At 43.6% G+C, this 22537-nt stretch overlaps 3 protein-coding genes across 4 annotated transcripts; 1 reads left to right on the top strand and 2 right to left on the bottom strand.

Annotated features, from left to right (window-relative positions):
• Nucleotides 1-481: 481 nt before the first annotated feature.
• adamts13 (ADAM metallopeptidase with thrombospondin type 1 motif, 13) lies at nucleotides 482-13688 on the top strand. Its single transcript, XM_005926926.3, has 29 exons — nucleotides 482-685; nucleotides 974-1034; nucleotides 1157-1290; nucleotides 1579-1662; nucleotides 1899-2023; nucleotides 2120-2266; nucleotides 5153-5287; nucleotides 5499-5649; nucleotides 5737-5841; nucleotides 5915-6066; nucleotides 6156-6219; nucleotides 6550-6676; nucleotides 6821-6969; nucleotides 7055-7175; nucleotides 7388-7468; nucleotides 7545-7726; nucleotides 7811-7967; nucleotides 8690-8819; nucleotides 8897-9076; nucleotides 9164-9362; nucleotides 9442-9544; nucleotides 9622-9751; nucleotides 9850-10026; nucleotides 10114-10318; nucleotides 10503-10812; nucleotides 10899-11042; nucleotides 11132-11311; nucleotides 13177-13352; nucleotides 13457-13688. Exons 1-29 carry the CDS (start codon nucleotides 605-607, stop codon nucleotides 13610-13612), a joined length of 4146 nt encoding a protein of 1381 aa, XP_005926988.1. The 5' UTR covers nucleotides 482-604; the 3' UTR covers nucleotides 13613-13688.
• A 158-nt stretch (nucleotides 13689-13846) lies between these two features.
• zgc:154046 (Carnitine O-acetyltransferase-like) lies at nucleotides 13847-20021 on the bottom strand. 2 transcript variants are annotated; one of them, XM_005926923.3, is made up of 14 exons: nucleotides 19581-20021; nucleotides 18178-18447; nucleotides 17875-17993; nucleotides 17171-17224; nucleotides 16868-17033; nucleotides 16566-16740; nucleotides 16274-16452; nucleotides 16076-16176; nucleotides 15869-15988; nucleotides 15641-15763; nucleotides 15410-15545; nucleotides 15263-15325; nucleotides 15043-15180; nucleotides 13847-14929 (listed from the first exon to the last, which is right to left on the bottom strand). In XM_005926923.3, the coding sequence occupies exons 1-14, from the start codon at nucleotides 19605-19607 to the stop codon at nucleotides 14714-14716; spliced, it is 1887 nt and encodes a 628-aa protein (XP_005926985.1). In that variant the 5' UTR covers nucleotides 19608-20021; the 3' UTR covers nucleotides 13847-14713. The 2 variants fall into 2 exon arrangements, with proteins under 2 accessions (XP_005926985.1, XP_005926986.1); XM_005926924.3 differs by lacking the exon at nucleotides 19581-20021 and adding an exon at nucleotides 19435-19565.
• Nucleotides 20022-20533: 512 nt separating this feature from the next.
• Nucleotides 20534-21515, bottom strand: LOC102303856 (immediate early response gene 5-like protein). Its single transcript, XM_042222789.1, has one exon. It carries the CDS (start codon nucleotides 21483-21485, stop codon nucleotides 20607-20609), a length of 879 nt encoding a protein of 292 aa, XP_042078723.1. The 5' UTR covers nucleotides 21486-21515; the 3' UTR covers nucleotides 20534-20606.
• Between the last annotated feature and the right edge of the window lie 1022 nt (nucleotides 21516-22537).

The following is a 22537-nucleotide window of genomic DNA, read 5'->3' on the forward strand; positions in this document are numbered from 1 at the left end:
TACACTCTGAATCTTCGGCCCTTACAAATAAGCAGCTTAACGCTGGTTTCATCTCTGTCGTGAACATGAGGGATGTTAGTTTGTTACACTCTTGTGGAGTAGCTCCTGCTCTCTCCCCCCCGTTACTTTCATTTCATCCACAGGATCATGTGTGCCCTCTAATGGCTACAACGGGTAACAAACTTCACAATCACTTGTAACAAATTCAGCACAATTCATTTGTTGTCTGGGAAAGGCCTATAAATATGGTGGGGTGTCTAAAGTTGGACTTTTGGTTTCTAAATAAAGCAAGGAAGCTGCCATCACTGCAAATACAAAAACTCTCGGTGGGTCGTCATAGCTTTTATCACTCAGTGACAAAAGGCAAGAAATGACACATATTAGTCATAGCACATGCTGAGAGAGCCAACCAATAAGAGCTGTCCTCTTGGTCTCCAACCCCAAAAAAAACAGCAAATGATGCGTGACGCTCATCAACTTTGTCCCTACTGTTTACATAAACGCATACTCACAGACTCTTGGCTCTGTCCTGCCTGAGTAGGAGGATCACATATTGTCCTGGTGTTAAAGCGGAGCAGGTACACACACAGGAAGAAGGAGAAACATGGTTTTTATGACTCTGTTCTGTCTGCTGCTGCTGCTGCGGCCTGGCTTAAGCGCACTAATGATTTCTCCATTGGAAAAGGTAGGTGGAAAGCTGCGGGTGAACAGGAGCACTGCGGTTAGTCATTCCACTGCTCGGAACTTCTGCAAAGTACATTGAACTCTTCAACTTTAAGCTGTTTATCATCCTGCGAAAAACCCACAAGTTACAGAGAGTCCTAACTTTGGTTATTGGATTTACATGCATACTGCTAACAAGCAATTAGCAGTATTTTCATGTTTTTTTGGTGTTTGACTCACATGTCTAAATCTAGTTACATAGCATTAATTTCACTACTAGATGTAAACAAAGTTTTGTTCCTTTCAAAAGCCTTTTCATCACTCGACCAGTCCAAGAGTACTTTCCTATCCAGGTTCTTCTCATTCCACAGGTATGTGTGTCAATGGAAGCTTGAAAATACAACAAAATGAGAAAAAAAAAAGTATATACACAACCACTGGCACACAGACAGGTTATCATTCTGTGTCTGCACTGTTTTCTTCTTGGTCGCAGTAAGTGAGCGACTGCGTCGGTCAGCTGTGATGCCTGATATCACCCATCTGGAGCTACTGGTAGTGGTGGGGCCTGATGTCCAGCAGGTCCACAGGCAGGACACAGAAAGATACATCCTCACCAACCTCAACATTGTAAGCCTGATCGCACACATGCAAAAGAAGTTAGAACTAGTGGATGGGAATGTTTACTGGAACAATCTGTAAATGGAGCTGTGAGGATGATATAGGGAGGAATCAGCAGATAATGAAAGAGGTGTTAAAAGCAATAAGTCAGAGACAGTAATGTGTTCTGAAGTTGTACCGTGTCTGCTGAATTCTTTCCATAGTCTGGCCTGGTGTAAGTGCTCCGCAATTCTATAGTCCCAATACACTGAAAGTGATGAAATATAGTAATTGACTTATATTTCAATTTCCACCCAGGCCTCAGAGCTGTTGAGAGACATTACCCTGGGTGCCAACATGAGGGTGCACCTGGTCCGCATGATCATCCTGTCAGAGCCAGAGGTAAGTGGCTTTCTGTTATGACCCCAGCTCATTATAGTTAAGTCATAAATGACCAAATATTAGATATAGCTTTTTAGCACAATAATCTGAAGTTCTACAGTGCTTGTGTAAGCTATTGTCACATCTATAGCTTATTAAGCTGCTGCTATCCATAGTGACTCTGAATGTGAGCAACATGATTAAAAGTTTCAGTGCAAAGTACTTTAATTCTCTTGTTACATTTGACCATGTTTTAGCCAGAGATCCAGCTGTCTACCAACATCACTTCTTCTCTCAGAAGTGTGTGTGACTGGGGCAGAAGGATTAACCCTTCAAATGACACGGACCCGCTACATGCAGATCTTCTACTGTACATTACAAGGTATGTTAACTGTCTGTATCTGGTTATAAGAGGATGTTTTTATTATCTTGCAGATGAGCAAAATGATATTTTTTTTTGCTTTACCATCACAATCAGGTATGACCTGGTGTTACCTGATGGAAACAAGCAGGTCAGGGGAGTAACACAGCTCGGTGGGGCTTGCTCCAGTGACTGGAGCTGTGTGATTACAGAGGACACTGGCTTTGACCTGGGAATCACCATCGCTCATGAAATTGGCCACAGGTAAAAGGGATAATCCACAGGACCTAAAATGTATACTTTAGTTTACAGCTGTGTCTAATTTGGGGCATTCCTTATTATTTCTGTCATTTTGAAATTATCAAACAGTATATCCATCCATCCATCCATCTTCATCCGCTTTATCCGGGGCCGGGTCGCGGGGGCAGCAGCCTAAGCAAAGAGGCCCAGACCTCCCTCTCCCCAGCCACCTCCTCCAGCTTATCCGGGGGAATACCAAGGCGTTCCCAGGCCAGCCGAGAGATATAATCTCTCCAGCGTGTCCTGGGTCTGCCCCGGGGCCTCCTCCCGGTGGGACATGCCTGGAACACCTCACCCAGGAGGCGCCCAGGGGGCATCCTTGTCAGATGCCCGAACCACCTCAGCTGGCTCCTTTCGATGTGGAGCAGCAGCTGCTCTACTCTGAGCCCCTCCCGGATGGCCGAACTTCTCACCCTATCTCTAAGGGAGAGGCCAGCCACCCTTCGGAGGAAGCTCATTTCTGCCGCTTGTATCCGCGATCTCGTTCTTTCGGTCACTACCCACAGCTCGTGGCCATAGGTGAGGGTAGGGACGTAGATCGACCGGTAAATTGAGAGCTTCGCTTTTACACTCAGCTCCCTCTTCACCACGACGGACCGGTGCAGCGTCCGCATTACTGCAGCTGCAGCCCCAATCCGTCTGTCGATCTCCGGCTCCCTTCTCCCATCACTCGCGAACAAGACCCCGAGATACTTGAACTCCTCCACTTGGGGCAGGAACTCATCCCCGACCCGGAGTGGGCACTCCACCCTTTTCCGGCTGAGAACCATGGCCTCAGATTTGGAGGTGCTGATCCTCATTCCCGCTGCTTCACACTCGGCTGCGAACCGTTCCAGTGCGAGCTGGAGGCCCTCACCCGATGAAGCCAACAGAACCACATCATCTGCAAAAATCAGAGATGAGATTCTGAGGCCACCAAAGCGAAAGCCCTCCGCCACTTGGCTGCGCCTAGAAATCCTGTCCATAAAAATTATGAACAGAACCGGAGACAAAGGGCAGCCCTGGCGGAGCCCATCACCCACCGGGAACGAGTCCGACTTATTGCCGGCAATGCGAACCAAGCTCTTGCAACGGTTGTATAGGGATCGAATGGCCCGTAGCAATGGGCCAGACACCCCATACTCCCGCAACACCTCCCACAGGACACCCCGAGGGACACGGTCGAATGCCTTCTCCAGGTCCACAAAACACATGTAGACTGGTTGGGCAAACTCCCATGCACCCTCAAGTATCCTGGAGAGGATAAAGAGCTGGTCCAGTGTTCCACCAACCACCTTGCGGCCGCAGCTCAATGCAGCAGCTTCGGCAATGGAGACGCTGAACATGGTCCATTCGGACTCAATGTCCCCAGTCTCCCTCGGAATGCTGTTGAAGCTCTGCCGGAGGTGTGCGTTGAAGATCTCGCGGACTGGGGCCTCTGCTAGACGTTCCCAGCACACCCTCACTACGCGTTTAGGTGCACCAGGTCTGTCCAGCGTCCTCCCCCGCCACCTGATCCAACTCACCACCAGGTGGTGATCAGTTGACAGCTCAGCCCCTCTCTTTACCCGAGTGTCCAGAACATATGGTCGCAGGTCTGCTGATACGATTACAAAATCGATCATCGACCTACGGCCTAGAGCGTCCTGGTGCCACGTGCACTTATGGACACTCTTATGTTCGAACAGGGTGTTCGTTATGGCCAAACTGTGATTAGCACAGAAGTCCAATAACAAAGCACCGCTCGGGTTCAGATCAGGGAGGCCGTTCCTCCCAATCACGCCCCTCCAGGTCTCGCTGTCGTTACCCACGTGAGCATTGAAGTCTCCCAGCAGGACAACAGAGTCTCCAGGTGGAGCACCTTCCAGCACCCCCCCCCAGGACCCGTTCCCCGACCCTAAGGCGCAGGGAACAAACCCTCTCGTCCACCGGGAAAAACCCCAACGTACCGGCAGCAAGCCGAGGGGATATTAGGATACCCACCCCAGCCCGCCGCCTCCCACCAGGGGCAACTCCAGACTGAGACAGAGTCCAGCCCCTCTCCAGGAGACTGGTTCCAGAGCCCAAGCCATGTGTAGAGGTGAGCCCGACTATATCTAGCCGGTACCTCTCAACCTCACGCACTAACTCAGGCTCCTTCCCCACCAGAGAGGTGACATTCCATGTCCCTATTGCCAGTCTTGGCAGCCGGGGGTCAGTCCGCCAGGGCCTCCGCTCCTGGCCGCCACCCGGCACACAATGCACCCGACCCCTATGGCGCCTCCTGCGGGTGGTGGGCCTGCGGGAGGATGGGCCCATGTCTCCTCTTCGGGCTGTGCCCGGCCGGGCCCCATGGACTAAGGCCCGGCCACCAGACGCTCGCCCTCGGGCACCCTCCCCGGGCCTGGCTCCAGGGCGGGGCCCCGGTAACCCTATCCCGGGCAGGGTAAACTGTTCCCTCGGTGTCCTTTTCATAAGGGTCTCAAACAGTATAATTCAGTTTAATTGCTTTTTTTTCCCCCTTAAGTGAGTTTTTCTTTCTATTTTCAGTCAGAGATACATTTTTGTCTATACAGGAAATGTTTTCAATGTTTCCAAGATATTCTTCACAAATCACAGACCCATAAAAAAGCTTTAATTGTACTGTGCAGTTTAATTCAGCTCATAACACTCACTATAGTCACCATACTGGACCGTGATTGACAGTTTAAATAGTGCTTTACATGCTTCAAGACTGTTTTACCGTAATTGTTTGCTCTGGTATTCTTGGCAATTTAAAATACCTTTAAATGTCACCAGCCAGGGAATGTCATCTTTTAACAACCGCATGCTCACAGCATCCTACACTATGGTTACTTTAACATCTTTTATGCTTGATTGTATTTCACCCAGCTTTGGAATCAACCATGACGGAGTAGGAAACACCTGCAGCAGGAGTGGGTTCATGATGGCCTCTGACGGAGGCTACAACAGTGTGGATTTGACCTGGTCTCCCTGCAGCAGACAGCAGCTTCTTACATTCTTCAGGTGGGCCAACCTGTTCACAGCAGCTGTGCAAGAAATGCCATTCATTTATCATGCACATCTGGCACTACTGAATATGATATTTACTCTTAAGTCGTGTCTTCATATCTGCCACAGAGGTTGATCCTTAAAACGTAATTTGTATTAAGTCTTCAGTCTTTCAGCGCAATATAATGTCAGCGCTTTGGGTTTTCTCATCTGTTGGTATTCTCAGTGAAGGGAAGGCGGAATGTGTAAAAGATCTCCCTGCAATGGAAGGATCCCTGCAAGACTGGAAGCCAGGGCTCTACTATGGCGTGGATGACCAGTGTCGTATAGCTTTTGGTAGCAGTGCGAAAGCCTGCTCTTTCACCAATAATGACCTGGTATGTCACAGTCTTCATGGCACAGGATGGGAAATTGACATTACCACATTTTCAGTTTGTTAACAACCTTTTTCTCCTCTCCATCAGCCAGCTTGTCGTTTTCTGTCTTGCCACGTCAATCTAGACGACAATAGCTCCTGCAAACGCCTCCTAGTGCCACTTCTGGATGGGACAGAGTGCGGTCCTAATCAGGTACAGCTCTGCAGGCACCAGAGAGTCATCAAACAGTAGCGTGTTTTTCACGGGATGCAATCCTCTCTTCTAGTGGTGTCTAAAGGGGCGCTGTGTGTCTCCAGATGATCTCAGCTCCCCTGATGTGGTTCACGGCTCCTGGTCCGGCTGGTCTGAGTTTTCTTCCTGCTCGAGGACGTGTGGTGGTGGAGTCGCACTTCGTACGCGGCAATGTAACAACCCAAGGTTAACAAATGGATGCGTCAGTAAAAACATGTTGCTGAACTTCTTCTTAAGAACATGTGGGATTTTGGTGTGTCACCTCTAATTTTCAGACCTGCGTTTGGAGGGAATGATTGTGAGGGCCCAGATATCGAGGCTGAACTTTGTAACCAGCAAGTAAGTACTTACCGGCTATGTTTACATTGGGCCTCCATACAATAAGTCAATATTGTTTAATCAATGGAACATTGGACCCAAAATCATTCCCAGCTTTGAATGAGCTTTTCTTAGTAGTTTGCAGCCCATAATTTCAACAGAAATGATTAAATGTCTTAGAATTACGAGAAAATAAGTCATGCACATGTGAAAATAAGAGCATGGGACAAATCAGCTATTCTTCAAATTCAGTTTACTGCCAGAGTATCCTTACTGTAATTTGGGCTTGGCAGTGTAAACTTGACTTATTAGGAGAAAATAACACTTTTCTTACCATCTACCTTATTGCAGCCCTGTGAGCGCACTCAACTTAATTTCATGGCAGAGCAGTGCTCCCAAACAGATAACCACCCCCTCTACCTGCCACCAAACAGTGCTTCCTTCTACACATGGATTCCTGCATTAGGCTTTACACAGGGTAGGTCTACAAACAAATTTCCCACGTGTGGGACTAATAAAGGTTATCTTATCTTATCTTATCTAAGCAAACTTGATTTTTTTTCTTTAGAGCAAAATGTGAAAAATGTGTACACCTAACATTTCTTATTCTTATCCTAACCAGGGGATGAACAGTGCAGATATATGTGCCAGTCAGATGGAGAAAACTTCATAGTGAGCCGTGGCTCTCAGTTTGTGGATGGTACTCGCTGTGAGACAGACAGCCCTCCTCCATTCGGTGCTACAGCAGCTTGTCTAAGAGGCAGATGCCAGGTAGGGATGGGTTAATGAGGCTAAATATATCAGGGATCAAATGCCATATCCCTCTTTCTGTGATCTTTCTTTTGTCTCTGATCAGCTGTTTGGCTGTGATGGTGTCCTGCACTCTGGAAAAGTAAGGGATATCTGTGGGGTGTGTGGTGGAAATGGGTCTTCCTGCAGGTTGATATCTGACTCCTACAGTGGTGGTCAGGCCAGAGGTAACAAACTGAGTGCCATTCATTTAAGTTATTTGTAAAGCAAATATGATGTTTTCCTGCTTTTTTCCTGTTGTACATAACAGCAAATTTAATGCTTTTGGGGTGTGAAAGGTTTTCTTTTCTTTACTAGTTTGAAAAGAATAATTGATGGCATTAATAACTGCTGTATTATCGTGCATCAGTTATAAATCAGTGATTTATTTTTGTTTCAGAGTACATCACCTTTGTCTCGGTGCCAGTGAATGCCACACAGGTTCATATTATCAACAGGGCACCTCTCTTCACTCATATGGGTGAGTGGCATAACTGGACAGGAGATTTACATTTCTATAAGACAACCTTAACAGGATTAAAACTTTGCATCCACAGCTGTAAAGGCTGGGGAGACGTACATTGTGTCTGGAATGGGCAGCATGGCTCTGAATATGACCCACCCTTCCCCGCTGGATGAAAACCGCCTGGAGTACCGAATCCATCTAACACCTGACCTTTTGCCTGAGATGGAGGAGCTGCTTGTGCCTGGGCCTCTGCAAAAGGAGATAAAAGTACAGGTCAGGCGAGGAAATCTTACTAAACTGTTCACGTGGCTTTGTGCAACAGTTATAGTGATTTTGTTTTGTTTTTTCTCACTGTAGATCTATCGCAAATATGGAAAAGAATATGGAGAAAAAACAAATCCAAACATTAGCTACCAGTTCTATGTGCCTACCAGAAACAGCAGCCAAATGGATGTGTTACCCAAAGGCAAATGGTCTGTTTTCACAACACCCTGCTCTGTGTCTTGTGGATCAGGTAAGTAACTTAACGAAGAAAGTGACAAAAAAAATACTGTTGATGACGGGGATCATTTGAGACCTTGAGAGACCGTGTAGTGTTTGCTTTTTTGTTTGGGAAACAGATGTCTTTTGCAAGTAAAATGCCATATTGAAAGCATTTGTATAATAGTGTTTAGCAGTGGCTGTCAAACTCTGGTGTGTGCTCCCTACTGAGAGCTTAGATTATTGGAGAAAACAATGAAGTGGAACTAAGTTCAATGAAAATCATTTAGTTGGCAACATAAATAAAAAGGAAGCTAACACTATCATAGCAATCTTTACTTGACTAAAGTTCATATTTTGTTGCTAAAGAGTGACAAAAAGTGTACCAGTCTCTGGTGCAATGTTAACAGCACATCCCAATTCTTCTACATGATAAAGAGATTATGCTGTAGTAAATTAAAGAATACAGGCCCAGACTGTCTTGTTAATTTACAGATAATGTCCTGCTTGTTTATTTTACTGTGAATTTTTCTGTCATTTAATTGTTTATCTTCTATTTCACTACTTTGGTGTAGCATGAAGGCTGTGGGGGAGGTCTTTATAAGTAGGAAAAGTTGTAAAATTCATGAAAATACAGTTAGAAGTCCATAATTTACACCCTTATGTTTGACACCTGATGTAGACTATAGGAGGCTACAACTGTTAAATCCAAGGTCTTGTAAACGTTTGCCTCTTCCACCTTTCACCCCTCAACAGGTGTTCAGAGGCATATTTATATTTGTGCAGATGAAGAGACCAGCAAACCTTTGGAGGAACATGACTGTTCAACACCCCGTCCAACCACACCGCTCTACACAACCTGTAATCTTGCACCCTGTCCCCCCAGGTTGGGTTCATACTCAGGTTCTTTTGACATACAGTGCTCAGCACAAACTAGCACATGTAAAATGTACTATTTTACAGATGGACTGCAGGGACGTTTGGGCCTTGTAGCGCCTCTTGTGGTGGGGGAGAAAGAGTGCGTCCTGTAAGGTGTGTTCAGAAACATGGATCTGATGTGGTGAAGGTACCAGATTCCAAATGTCCACCTGATACAGCTCCGCACGCTATTGAAAAATGTAACCTGCAGCACTGTCCTGCCAGGTATGACATTTGCAATGTAATGCTGATTATTAGATTCACAGAGTGTGAACAGTTAACATTGTAAATCTTCGGTCTGTGCATTTATAGATGGCACGCATCAGAGCCAGGGGATTGTTCGGCAATCTGCGGGCCAGGAGAAGCAAAACGGATTGTATCGTGCGTCCGACCTGAAGGTGGCGTGGATGTTGAAGTCGATCAAAGTTTTTGTTCAAAGCAGATTAAACCCCCCGATTCTGTGCCCTGTGTGGTAGACGTGTGTCCCATTGGGTGGGAATCAGACCGAGAGGTAAAATCAATGATAACTTGAACTCCAGTGTTCTTTAAGAATGTGAAACATCTCTACAATTGTTGTCTTTCTTGACCAGGAACAACCCAGTCTAAAGTCTGATTTGTTACCACGCTCTAGTCAGCCTCGTGTGTATGTGTGGAGCCCTGTTATTAGCCCGTGTTCAAAGACCTGCGGCAATGGTAAGTCCTCCCTTAGTCAGAAACAGTGCTGTCTACTCAGATGTAGTAACTCAAAGCCCACTGATTATGTGCTGTAGGAACTCTGCAGGTGTGGTTTTCTTGTGTGGACCATCAAACCACACTAGGAGTGCCTGACTTCCACTGTGATGCCTCTACTAAACCTCATCCCAAGTCTGAGATATGCAGCACTTTACCCTGCCCTCCTATGTGAGACACTGTAGTAACCATAGAGATGTGTAGAAAGTAGGATGCAGATTTGAAATAAATGTTTTAAAATTACAGGATATTTTTCTTGTAACAACCAGGTGGCGCTCTAAGCAAGGAGTCTGCAGTGTTACGTGTGGAGGAGGGGTAGCAAACAGGGTGCTGTACTGTGCTCGGGAAGCAGAAGGGGAGGAGGTGGTTGTGGAAGATTCGGAGTGCAGTAACTTTCCCAAGCCCACAGCAGTGGTATCATGTAACACTCACAGCTGCCCAGCAAGGTGAAGATCACACAAAATGCAAACCTGAAATCGATTTCTGCAACAGCAAAAAAAATAATCAACTCCCCACCACTGTCACTTGGCCAGGTGGAAGGTATTCAGGACGTTACCCTGCTCAGTCTCCTGTGACCTAGGTGTAGCTCAGAGGGTTGTGTCTTGTGTCCAGTTTATCCACGGCAAGGAGAGCATGGTGGCAGAGGAAAACTGCCATGCAGCTGTCAAACCAGCCATCACAGTGCCCTGCTTGGTGCAAGTCTGCACCTTTAGGTGGGAGGTGAAGCCGTGGAGCCAGGTACGTCACAAGATGGGGATGGCTATTAGATAGAAATGGGATGAAATAATCTCTTTTGAACCTGTTTTTTTCTCCCGTCCACTGCTTCGCTGAATACCGAAGCAGTGGACACTGATGTCTCATTAAGCATGATATTGCTAACATTGTGAAATTTCCTTGTCATAAGTGTTGTGTTTCTCTCAAGTGTTCAGTATCCTGTGGCTACGGTATCCAATCCAGAGCTGTGTCCTGCATGGGCCCCTCTAAGCCAGAGCCCCTCAGCCCCCTGATTTGCATGCACATGCCCAAGCCAATCACCATCCAGGGCTGCTACACGGGCAGCTGCAGAGATGTGCCATCCACATCAGATAAACCCACTCCTCTGCATTCCACTCTAAGCCCTAAAAACATATCACAGCCAAGCATACGCCAACTTTCTCCTAGTCCAACAGAGGCCTTCACCATCCCAGTGACCCCAGTGGCTGCCACAACACTCACTCCAACCCATAAATCAAGTCAGTAGACATAAATACTTTAAGAGCTCATGAAGAACCGAAGGAAAAGCATTATTATTAATATTATAACATCTGCTCCTGTCTAGGTGCATGTGGACAGCTACTGCTGGAGGAATCAGGCACAGTGGATTTAACTGATGTGACAGATCGCTGTGTGGTATCCATAGGCCGACCCTTGGATGAGGTCATTCACATTAAAGTGGTGTCCAGCTCCCTGGACTGCAGAAAAAGTTGGTTCTATTAATAACACTAATACTGCTACTTTCTGTGCGAAGGCTGCAGCAGCAAAATAAATGCAACTCTGCGTGCGTTTTTACAGAGGAATACGTGGCATTTTTCGACCGACTGGCATTTATGAGGAAGTGCGCGCATGTGGGAGGTACTGAACTGACCACCAGAACAAATGTCCTGCTGGTGCGTCAAAATCTGCTCACGCCAGGGAGCGGGGTTGTGTTTACGTACAGTTCACAGAAAAATAAGAAGAGGAGCCACCATCAAGGTAAGACGGTGCTTGAACAGAACTAGGAATTTTTTGCAGAAGGAATTTTTTTGCAGAAGGATTGTCAAATATCATGAAAGATAGGATTATGATTAATGAAAGAGCATGCTTCATTTGTTGTTTGAATGGATGCAGCAACAAGTGAATTGAAACTTATTCACTTAAACTGAATTAACAGATTTGCAAACCTGTACACAAGTCTTAAGCCACCCCTCACTACTTGTGCAAAGAAGGTTGTTGTTTGGTAGCGTTTGCATGTGTGTCACTCTCTTTCTACAGGGGGGCACAGCGGGGTCATGTTAGCAATCCATTAGAATTTACGTTACATCCACCAAGATCATCAACTGAAGTTAAAGTTAATAATTTTGTTGAAAATTGACAAAAGCCATACAAGTTAGAAAGTATGAGTCTTTGGTGGTGTGCACTGTCGACATATAGAAACTACCATACTAAGATTTAAAATATAATGTCACATTTGACCTCTGACCTCTCCTTAAAGCTTGATAGATTGATTTGAAGGTCAAAATGATTTAAAACTGCCTTTGTTTACATTGACAACATACGGGTAAATAGGGAAAGATATGTGGGAATTTTAAATATCATGTTACTTTGGACCGCTGACCTCTTCTTCAAGGTCAAATGAGGTCAAACTGTCCAGTCATTAACAAATCAATACCTATTATCCATTACCTACTCTTAAATAACAAAAGCCTGCACTTTGCACTTGATTTTACTTGAATACATTTGTAGTGCAGTATGTTTAAAAAGAATAAAGAAAACTAATTAATACATACAAAATTCATTTACTATTTCCTTAAAAGAAAATACTGCCCAGAGAGTGAGCTGATTGAGGTTGGCACTCTTATTTTCCTTCCAAAGAGTTGGATGTATGTGTAATTTTCAAAAGTCATCATGAAGATAAACTGGAGGAAAGTGGAATCTACTGTTCACTGAAGCCTCATTAGAAATGCTCTCAGTGGAAGAGTGGCTTTCAAGAAGCCATTCTTAAGAAAGGGAAAGATGGAGACAATTTTGAGCTATGCCAGCTTAAACAAGAAATGGACTGATGATCAGTGGCAGCAGGTCTGAATCTAAACCAGAACTAGTTCAACTTATTGTCAGCATGTCAGAGGTCAGCAGAGAGGTGCAACAGTGAATCGTGGATTCACCTCCCCAGAGCTGGGACCTCAACATTATTGAAGCAGTGTGGAATTATTTTGGCAGACAACAGATCAAAACTTCCAAAGAAAAGCTTTGAATTTCCTTCAAGAAGCCTGAAGAACTATTCCTGAAGTCTACTTTAAATTAAAAGAAAGCTTGCCTAAGAGGGTTTAGGCTGTGTGGAAGAATAAAGGTAATAATACCAAACCTAATTAGAAATGTACAAGCACTGTTTTATACCTTATATAGTGTATATATTACACGCGTGCATGTTTGCACATCTTCAGTAAATTTTGACACCTATTTCCCCATTTTTCCTAACAAAATATCAAGGAGTGAGGTTTGGCTCAAGACTTTTGCACAGTACTGTATGACGCAGTGAGAATACTTCCACAGTCTAATGCAATCATAAACAAAAGCCCTGCAATACATAATGTCAGATGAGAATACTGTAAGTTTTTTACGCTTTTGCCTCGGATAGAGTGAGACTGTTTTAAGATTTCCAGCTATATGGGCTGTTTTGTTCATATCCTTTCCATCCCACCATGCAGGTGGGAAGGACGTGATATTCTAGCTATGAACAATCAATTCACAGCTATAATATTCCTTGTAGACAACTGTAAATTTTATTGCAATTGCACTAAACTGCACACAGACTATAGTGATGATAACTTGTTAACCAACGATCCATATTTGCCCCTCAGATTGTGACATTCAGCTGTTCTCCCCCAGCGGTGTGTTTGAGAATCCAATAACGTCCAGCACTAACCACACCTGTCGAGTGCTCATCAATGCCCCTCCCTTAGTGAAGATCAGAATCCAAGCACTACACATAGGATTAGTATTCAACACCACAAACTCCCAGTCTACATACATTATGGTGCGAACAAGCTCTCTAACATGTGTTGGTTCAATATGCTATATCTTACAAGGACAAAAAGCGCACGAGTATAACTACTGCAATATTCTTGTTGTGTTGTTCAGATCCGGGACATGGATGTCTTAAAAACCAACGTGTTTAAAGGTAACCAGCTGTTTCAGTGGCATGCGTCGGGAAATATGGCTGAGGTTGAATTTCACGGAGACTACCTGCATTCTGAAGGAAGCTTCAGAGCTCGATATTCATTTGTGCGCCTTTGATACCAGATAATGTTTTTGACAATGTTCACTTGTGCTCTGTTGAGAAGAAAGAGTTAAAGGTATAATATGCAGCAGTCATCAGTTATGTGATTTCTATAAACTGAACACAACATTTATATTTGGCCCCTCCTCTCTGGCTCCACAAAGCGAGAGGGAGGAGCGGTGCTCACGCGAGCTGAAAAAGGTGAAAGATGAAAAGGAGCGGTGTTAACAAGAATGAAGCTGTGACTCAAATAGCTGTGAAATGAAATGTTATTTGTGATAACGTGATTGTTTCGCAGCACTTTTCATTCTAAATCACAACTGTGAAGGGAGGTGCTGAATTGCTGGGTTTTGTGGGAATACACCTGAAGCGCATGCTCCATGATGGCTGCTATTGCCTCTGGCTCCGCTCAGACCCCCCCGAACAGAAGGACCTCTGCGACTTTTCATGACACGGACAGCAGAGAAGACAGACAGTGACAGTAAAGCCCCTCGTTCTGTATTTTTACAGAGTCCTGCACTCACACTCTCAGTTGTTGGTCAGAGACTACACACCCTTTGTACAAAGGCAACACCCCTGAAAAAGGAAAATAAGAAATTACAAGAAGGCTGTTTCCCTGCAGATTTACTTACCACCATACAGTTCTTGTGGTTCATAACTGCATATTATATCTTCAGGTGAAAGTGAAATGAAAAAGGATCTTTCAGTAAGATCCTTTTTCATTAACTGTTATAACTATATGCAAATTATTTTGACCTTAAATAAACAAACAAACAAAAGCACTCAAAATCTTTAACTTAAGCAAGGACAAAGTCATTTGGAAGATAGCACACAGAACTGCTGAAGTATAAAAATGGAGGGCGTACTTATACTATTACAGTTAGTAAATAATGCTCATCTAAAGTTCACACGCACACACACACACCTATATATAGCTCTATCTCAATACTGATAGTCACACGGTAAATTTCCCATAATTCCTTTAAAAACTGGTTTCCCCATAGCTCCAACACACTCAGTCCATTGCAGGTCTGTGTCAGTGCGGCATTGTTCCAGGTTCAGCTACAGCCACAGCCCGGCGGGGGCACAAAAACACCGTGCCAGGTTCCTGTGTGGAATCACTGCTTGGCTGTAGCTGTGTCTTCCAAGAGAGCTCTCATGTCCAACAGTGCTTCCTCTACAGCCTGGGCAAAGTTGGCAGCATTTGTCTCCTCGCAGCTGTTAAAGGCTGTGATGGCGATGTTGATGTGCTCATCCATGGGATTGTAACACACTCCATAGCCATCTGGCACCATTGGACCAAAGCACATCACACAGTCTGTCTTGGAGCCAACCTGGACATCGAGACGGGAGGGATGAGGGCAAACATGCAAGTAAACAAATATTACAACACATTATCCTTTGCTCAGCAGTAACAGACTGGGGCTTTTCTTAGATGCAAATATACCTGGCTGGTGGAGAGATTAAAATGATTAGCCACAGCATAAGAGGTGTCCATAAATATCTCAGGTATAGAGGTCAGGTCTTCTATGCTCTGCCTCTTGAGCCCAAGGAGGTGTCTGTCAATGGCCTGCCCATGAATTGCCTGAAAAAGCAATGGTGAGCATGTTAAAGTGATATTTATCAAGTAGTTAAAAAGTGGTTGTTTTGGGGATTTCAGCACTCACGTTGTACGTGTTTTCTTTATGCGTCTGAATGGCCTTCTGCAGCAGTGCCAGCTTCTCTGCGCTCTGTTTGAACATTTACTGCTCAGTTTTTACGATCACATTTAAAATGTTACATCGCTTGTGAGAGCCCATCATTTTTACTAGTACCTGTTTAGCTGGGTCTTGCATTGCCTGGACAAATTCAAGTGAGTCTGCAGTAGTTGACCGGATTGCATCTGTTCGCCCATATTTGAACATTCTTAAGGAAGCACTCTCATAGGTAGAGCAGCAAATATTATAGATCCTGGATTGAAAACAAAAAAAGTATATCATGCGGTGCACTCAGTGTCTGCATCCCACGGGACCTTTCCCCCCCTTTCAAGAGAGCGGACTTCTCACCTGAAGTACGCCAGCTGAAGAGCCATTTGCACAAAGGCATCTGGACTGAGCTTATGCTTCTTTGGCACATTTTTTCCAAAGTGAGAAAACACAAGCACTTTCACATCCAAGTCGTGTACCATTCTGACAAAAATGAGAAAAGAGGGAGTCAAAGAAAATGTCTGACATCAAAGCCCAAATGACAACAGCAACAAGAAAACTACATTCTGACTGCACAGCATGACATACATGTTCATATTTTGTTTGGCCTTCTCAATATCTCTCTTGACCTCAGGTGTAATGTTAAAACGCAGCTTCTGGGGCATGGGCAGGGGAATCATGGGAGCGCGACGGAATTGAGTCCTCTGCCTGTTGAGAAAAACGTGACCCGCCAAGTCAGTGTGAGCTCATCATAAACACGAAGAAACACTAGTCTAAAATCTGAAATAAACTTACATGTATTTAACAACGTAATCGATGAGAAACACAATGGGTGGACCCTCAGCAGGTGCATGTTCATACACCAGTCCACATGCACCGTCTTCACCAACAATGAACTGAGGACGATTTGCAGGTACATTCAAATTCTCAACCATTGCCAGAATCCTGTTTATTACTTTGGATCTGTGAGTCATTGCGCTCTTTTAAACTGACCTGTAGCGTCTTATCAAACCAGCGGTTGCCACTGTTCCAACGAGCACCTCCTCCATGCAGAATCTGGGCAGCTACGCGGCTCAGATACAAGTCATCAGACACCCGCAGCATTGGAGCATCCAAACAAACTGTAAAAATACTTTTCTGGATGGCACGAACTGAGTCTTTATTCGTCCTATCTGAGAAGAAAAAAAAAAAAAGGGGGAAATGGAACTTGTGAATCACAAGATTCTAACAAAAAATGCTTTCTATCTATAGAATACATCTGGCTGATACTGTGGCTTGTCCTCACCCTTAATCAGGTTATTATAGGCTTTTCCCCAAGTGTTGCGGTGCTGTGATGTGAGGATGCCAATCGGTTCTTTGTTAGTCTGCAAAGAGGAGTTCCAGATCTTCTCCAGCTGCATATACAGCTGATCCACTGTTAGTGGAGTGCCATCACTGTTGTACACATCTAGGACAAAAAACTAGAAGAGAAGCCGGGTTGATTCAGTAAGAGATTTAGTTTATTACTCCTTCTCTTCATAATGACTATAAAAAAAAAAATCAGGATCTTTATAAATGAAGAAAGAACAGCAGTGCCATCTAGAGTACCTGAAAGTTGTGGACCACAGTGATGTGAGTCGGAGGTGTTTTTCCACTGGCGTGATTTACAACGGTATCTCTCTTTGGTCCAGGAATACGACAAGAAGACAGGATCTGGTAATACTGGTCCATACAAAGAGGCTTCCCACTCAAATACTCTACAGGCAGAGTCTGACTACAACACAGTAACTAATATTATTCATTTGCAGTTTTGAAAAAAACAAAAAAAACAAAAAACAGCTGCAGGCCATGGTGATAATGAGCTTATTGCTACAGCAGTACAATGTTTGTATTGATTTCAGACAAACTCACGTGTCAATCATTTTTTTAAAGTCCAAAACTCCTGCAATTAATTTGGCAGCAAACCTGCAAAAAATAAAAATAAATAAATAACAAGTCAGATTATAGATTACTATACATAATGAATGGTCAGTGTATGCTTTGTTTTGCATCAATGCTCCAAAAGCTAGCGCTCATATATAGTGTTCACATATGGAACAAAATCAGTCATGAACTATGGAGAGGAATGGAGAGGAACGCAGTTAAATTCTTAGAAGCTAAAAGTAAAAACAAAACAAAAACAAGCACTGGCTTGTTTACCACAGTCTCATATGTTTGGCACATATATTCTTATCATCTTCATTGTTATTTTTGCATTACATCTCCATGGTGCCCCTATGTTCACTGCATATCCCATGGGTCACAGCATTCAAAAACAGCTGAGCAATGGTATGAGAAGCCCTGGGGCTTTAAATAGCCAGCATGTGGAGGGAAGACTGTGCAAAGGTCAGCTAAAAATGAGCTTGTACTGTAACTTCAACACAAAGTAAATCACTTTTTAAAACAGCTTAATGGCTGCACTTATATTCAGACAATTAAACTTTATAACTGGTACTGCTGGAGCCCCGAAAATTTACTGCACGCATTACAAGTGCTGGGGTTTTTTTTAGTGTTTGTGGGCCTGTGATTATTAAGATAAGCAGTTTGGATACTGTAAGGGCATGCTGGTTTCTCACCTCATTTGACCTTGACGATCATGAAAGTGCATCTGGGGCAGGACTACTCCAGGGCTGGTGTAAACTGCCACCGGCATACGGCAATCCAGGTAGGCCGACTGCATCCACCATTCTGTTAACTACACAAACACAGCTGCAGTCAGACCAGGGCGAAAAAAGAATTACTTTAATTTCTTAAACAGCCAAATTAAACATGTATTTAGTGTATGTAATTACAAAAGACAGATTCTTCTGTCAAAAGACTGCTTTTACACTCATCATGTCTACGCTGACACATAAAGTTAAATAAATCCATTTATCTACCCAGTTGTCCGTCTTGCGTGCCCGCCTTTCCAGTCCCTTTTGAAGCCTTTCTCCTACACCACCCTTAAGGAACTCCTGTACCACCTTCCTGGTGTGATCCATCTCTTCATCACTGACGAGGGGTTCCAAAGCTGCGAGGTAGCGCTCACACGTTTGATTCAAGGGTGGCACAGGTAGCTTAGGCAGACCCTCTTGGTGTGTCAGGGGCCTTGCAAGGATCTGCGTTACGGGTCTGACTAGGTGACATGGCTTCACCATACCTGGCCGCATCTATAAGATAATATCTTGTTAAGTTAAAAACTCTTCTGTTTTTTCTGCTATTACACATTAAATTGGAGTATTACAAATGGATTTAGAAAGTCTAGAAAGTTGAAGGTGTCATTGCTATTTGAAGCCCAACAGACAGTTAAATATATAAATAGCCCAGTACATTCATACATGAGTGTGAATACTGAAATGTAATCTTATTGACAATCTCACTGGGGCTCGTTAACCCTGCAGATTAATTGAATCTCTTTAACTTCAAGTGTCAACATGTTTAGTGCATGCAATCTAAGACTGCAGACATTAATGAGTCGCTGCAAACTGGTTTAAGCAAGAACTAGCTTCGGGCGTTGCGAACAACGGTAAACAACTTAGACAGGCTCGTGCTTTACAGTGAGATGATGATTTGGTGCATAAAAACGGACACCAAAACAACCGACAGAAGCAGCTATCCTATTCGGACTAACTGGTGTTAGTCTCTGCCAGCTTATAAATAGGCTGACACAGTTGAACCTTCGGATGGGAGCTACAACAAAAACACATCAATATAAAGTCGTTATACGATTTATTGACAAAAAATAAGAAGATATGATATCCCATTTGATTTAATATTACTCCAAATAAGGTTGAATTAAATACGTAACGGTTAGAAAAAATGTAGGGATATTTATGTCAAGCTGCAACACAACAATTAACTTCCGGTTAGCGATATCAACATAAAGTTATTGCTAAATATTTTGTGTATTTATTGCACGCCACGACAGAAAAGATGCAAGAATGTGGATAATACTGGGGGATGACTCCGAGTCACATTGCTGTTTCCCATGTCACGAACTAAGCTAACGCTAAGTTACTCTATGCTACGCTAAGCTAACGCTATGCAAAATGTTAGCTAACCCCCTCCCCGAAAAAAAAGAAAAATACTCCGTTATATTCCTTAACGCACAATTTAAATGCACACGTTGGGTGAACGTAAGTTACATTTTAACCTACTGTTGCCACATTGTTGCTATTCTGCACAGCGCCCCTCCCTCTTCACTCACTCACTTGACCTGATGTCGCAAAATCAAACGTAACGTTACTGCGCTTTTTTAACACGCACTTAAAACACACGCAAAGGGGGGAAAAGGAGGACTCACCGCGGCTCTGACAAAAACACCCAGCATCTTGTCAGACGGACGCGCTAAAAACTTGGACTGTCCCGGGAATATAGATGGGGAAACCCTCGGGCAGTCATGTCTCAAGGACAAGCACTCTGCGCTCAGCTGTCCGCCCCCCGTCGGATACAGCAAACAAAACAAGCGCTCTCTCTCCTCGAAAAGTCGTGTTTTTCTAGGTGGAGTTTGGCACACGTGAGACTGCTGTTTCAAAACAAATAATTACACTAAACCTCTACCCGCATGAAAGCTTCCTCAGCTCATTGTTTTATTCATTTTAGGGAAAATGGATTCAAATATTCCACAAGAGCTGCTAATAAGCATTTGTCTTTAACTACTTCTGGTTATTGTGTTCAGAAATTGCATATTAAAACCTCCAAGTTCAGTGAAATGATGGCACATTTACTACTAATAATAATAACTGTAATAATAATAATAAGAAGAAGAACAAAAACACAAAATCTGTCTGTATTTCTAAGTTGACCGCTGCGCCCTCTTTCCAAGTAATTTCAAGTCAATGCATTTGTGTTTTTAGACTGTTTGTTTTATTGATTAATCAAAGCAGGCCCTGATATAAATATATATTTACATAATAAGAATAAGAATAAGAATTCTCGTTGAACTGTTGCACGAAGCTGCACAGATCTTCTCTGGCCACATGGTGGTAGTCGTCCAACATCTTTCCAAGGAGAAAACAGCATTCACCAGGAAATACAAACCAGTGACTCCGGTTTTCCCGCAGAAAAAAATAATTAAAAAAAAAATCACCACCACAAAATAATATTTAAATAAAGGTTACAGTTTAGTCATGCTGTGTAGAAATTATTCGCACTAGCACAGGAAATGTCAATGTGCAAAAAGTAATGGAAATGCATATGACCATTCTGTATAATTTCAGCACTGTTTTTGTATAAAAAGTCCAAGAGAGAACTGCAGTCGTGTCATGATTTATTTAAAAGCAGCAAAATAAAACGATACAAAGAAATTAAAAACACACAGTCATACATATCAAAATGCTTCGATTGCTCTGGTCCAGCCGCTGCCTGTTAACAGCGTGTGTTTTAAACAAATTGTTTGAGTGGCGAATATTTGCTCAAGGTCCGTTTGCTGCCAACTCACAAACTCAGATAGCCCACCTGAGCCCAGCACCGAGATCAGGTTGGAGATGTTTGTGCTGTCCAACTGGTCAGAGTCTGAATGTGAATCATCATCACTCCTCATTCTTTTACACGGCACTGGCGCAAAGTCTGGCAAATAAAACTCTGGATCAACGATATGATAACTTATGTCAATCTTTCGCTTTTTTGTGTAGCACTGCGCGCCCTGCGGCTGTTTGGGCTGCGCGCAACAGTCTGTGTGGAAGTATCCGTTCGTGACAGTAGTCACCACATGGGTGTCCAAGTCCAGGACAGTCTTTTGGTTGGCTTGCGTGTTCGGGATAGATAACTCCCAGGAGGATTTGTCCGCACAGCTCCAACAGGCGTCCGAAACCATGAGGTCAGAGTCACTCGGTGAATCCATTGCGCAGGCAGATGCGCCTTGGTGCGCCACCTCTGCAGGCTGACCGTTGGGCTGGTGCGCTCCGCAGTGCCAAGTGTCCGACTCAACCCCAGTAAAGTTGCAGTAGAAGTCATCAGCCAACTCCGTGAAGCTCCCCGTCCATTCGAGGTATTCTTGCCTTTCTCGGACTACGGTTACATCCTCGTACGGATTCGTCCTCTGCATCTGCGACAAGTTTTTGCTCATGTAGAACTGCCTGGCGTTTCTCAGTACGTACGTTACCAGTAAGTTCTTGTGGAGCTTGATGCCTCCTCTCTGCGTCCTGGAGCTTTGGATTTTCCTCAAAGAAATGGAGATCAGATTCTGTGCTTCAAATGCACACTCCATCCTCAGTCGGGCGACCCTTTCTTTGCTCTCGGTCTCTCAAATCGTTTGTTTCCAAACTGGAGAAATAGTGATGCCTTTAGTTGAGATTCCTATCAGATTCGTGTAGACTGTGTCCATAGCGCTCCATGTCTTCCCAGTAAGGGCATGGATTTGCAACTCTCATCTTTCCTTGCCACGCCCTCACGTACACATTGTCCAATGGGAGGGAGGAGGTGCTTCTGTTATACGCAAATATCACTACTAGCCTCATTCAAAATGCACGTAGGAGCAGGCAAGCTGGATTTCACTAAATATGATCTTTTTAAATCTCAGTGCAGACAAATAGGAGACTTTGGAGTCCGCACTAAAACAGAAAGCAATGGAAGGTGGAAGAACAAGCAGAAGCGAATGTAGCGGGGTAGTACAATAGAGTGAAATAGTGTAATGGGATGTAATTTATAAATATAACATGTACTAACATGTAATAACAAATAAGAAAAATATTAGATGATGTGGATGTAGAATATAAGTAGAGAGGATGAACATTAAAACAGGGTTAAGTTGCATTTTATAATATCAACATTATCTACTTTACTCAGTTTCTCGACTGTTCCAATCATGTATCTTATTATTTTCCAAAACAGTTTATTACTTTATCATTTTATATACTGAGGATTCTTTGTCTACTATATTGTTACATTTTATATTACAATGTGCTACCACAGTACAACACTATACTATACTACATTTTATGGCTACTTGATGGCAAAAATCACAATTACACTTAACAGGATCAAAGCCGTGATTATAATGATTGAATCTAAAAGATAAAAAACTGATTCTATTATTTATTTAATTGTCTTTTAAACAGTTGTGAGAACTTAATTTAAAAAAAAAAACTGCCCTAATTCCACAAAATCAACTAAATAAATACATTTTAAACAAATAATAAGATGAACTAAAGAAGTTTGGGAGAGAACAATATCACTATATTATATGGTATATTGCAATATAATATGATATGACACTATAAAACATGCCACGTTATTCTACATTATACTATAGTAATCCAA

The sequence above is a fragment of the Haplochromis burtoni genome, unplaced genomic scaffold (assembly GCF_018398535.1).
Source record: "Haplochromis burtoni strain Fernald_Lab_line unplaced genomic scaffold, NCSU_Asbu1 Contig_95, whole genome shotgun sequence".
Lineage (NCBI taxonomy): Eukaryota > Metazoa > Chordata > Actinopteri > Cichliformes > Cichlidae > Haplochromis > Haplochromis burtoni.

Excerpts from the sequence above, each read along its gene's own strand:
- adamts13 (XM_005926926.3), top strand. The coding sequence starts at position 605 with ATGGTTTTTATGACTCTGTTCTGTCTGCTGCTGCTGCTGCGGCCTGGC. Across the intron at positions 10,319-10,502 it reads AGGTGAAGCCGTGGAGCCAG|TGTTCAGTATCCTGTGGCTA; the intron begins GTACGTCACAAG and ends GTTTCTCTCAAG. Across the intron at positions 11,312-13,176 it reads GAAGAGGAGCCACCATCAAG|ATTGTGACATTCAGCTGTTC; the intron begins GTAAGACGGTGC and ends TTTGCCCCTCAG.
- zgc:154046 (XM_005926923.3), bottom strand. The coding sequence starts at position 19,607 with ATGCTGGGTGTTTTTGTCAGAGCCGCG. Across the intron at positions 17,225-17,874 it reads GATCGTCAAGGTCAAATGAG|GTTTGCTGCCAAATTAATTG; the intron begins GTGAGAAACCAG and ends TATTTTTTGCAG. Across the intron at positions 16,741-16,867 it reads CTGTGGTCCACAACTTTCAG|TTTTTTGTCCTAGATGTGTA; the intron begins GTACTCTAGATG and ends CTTCTCTTCTAG.
- LOC102303856 (XM_042222789.1), bottom strand. The coding sequence starts at position 21,485 with ATGGAGTGTGCATTTGAAGCACAGAATCTGATCTCCATTTCTTTGAGG.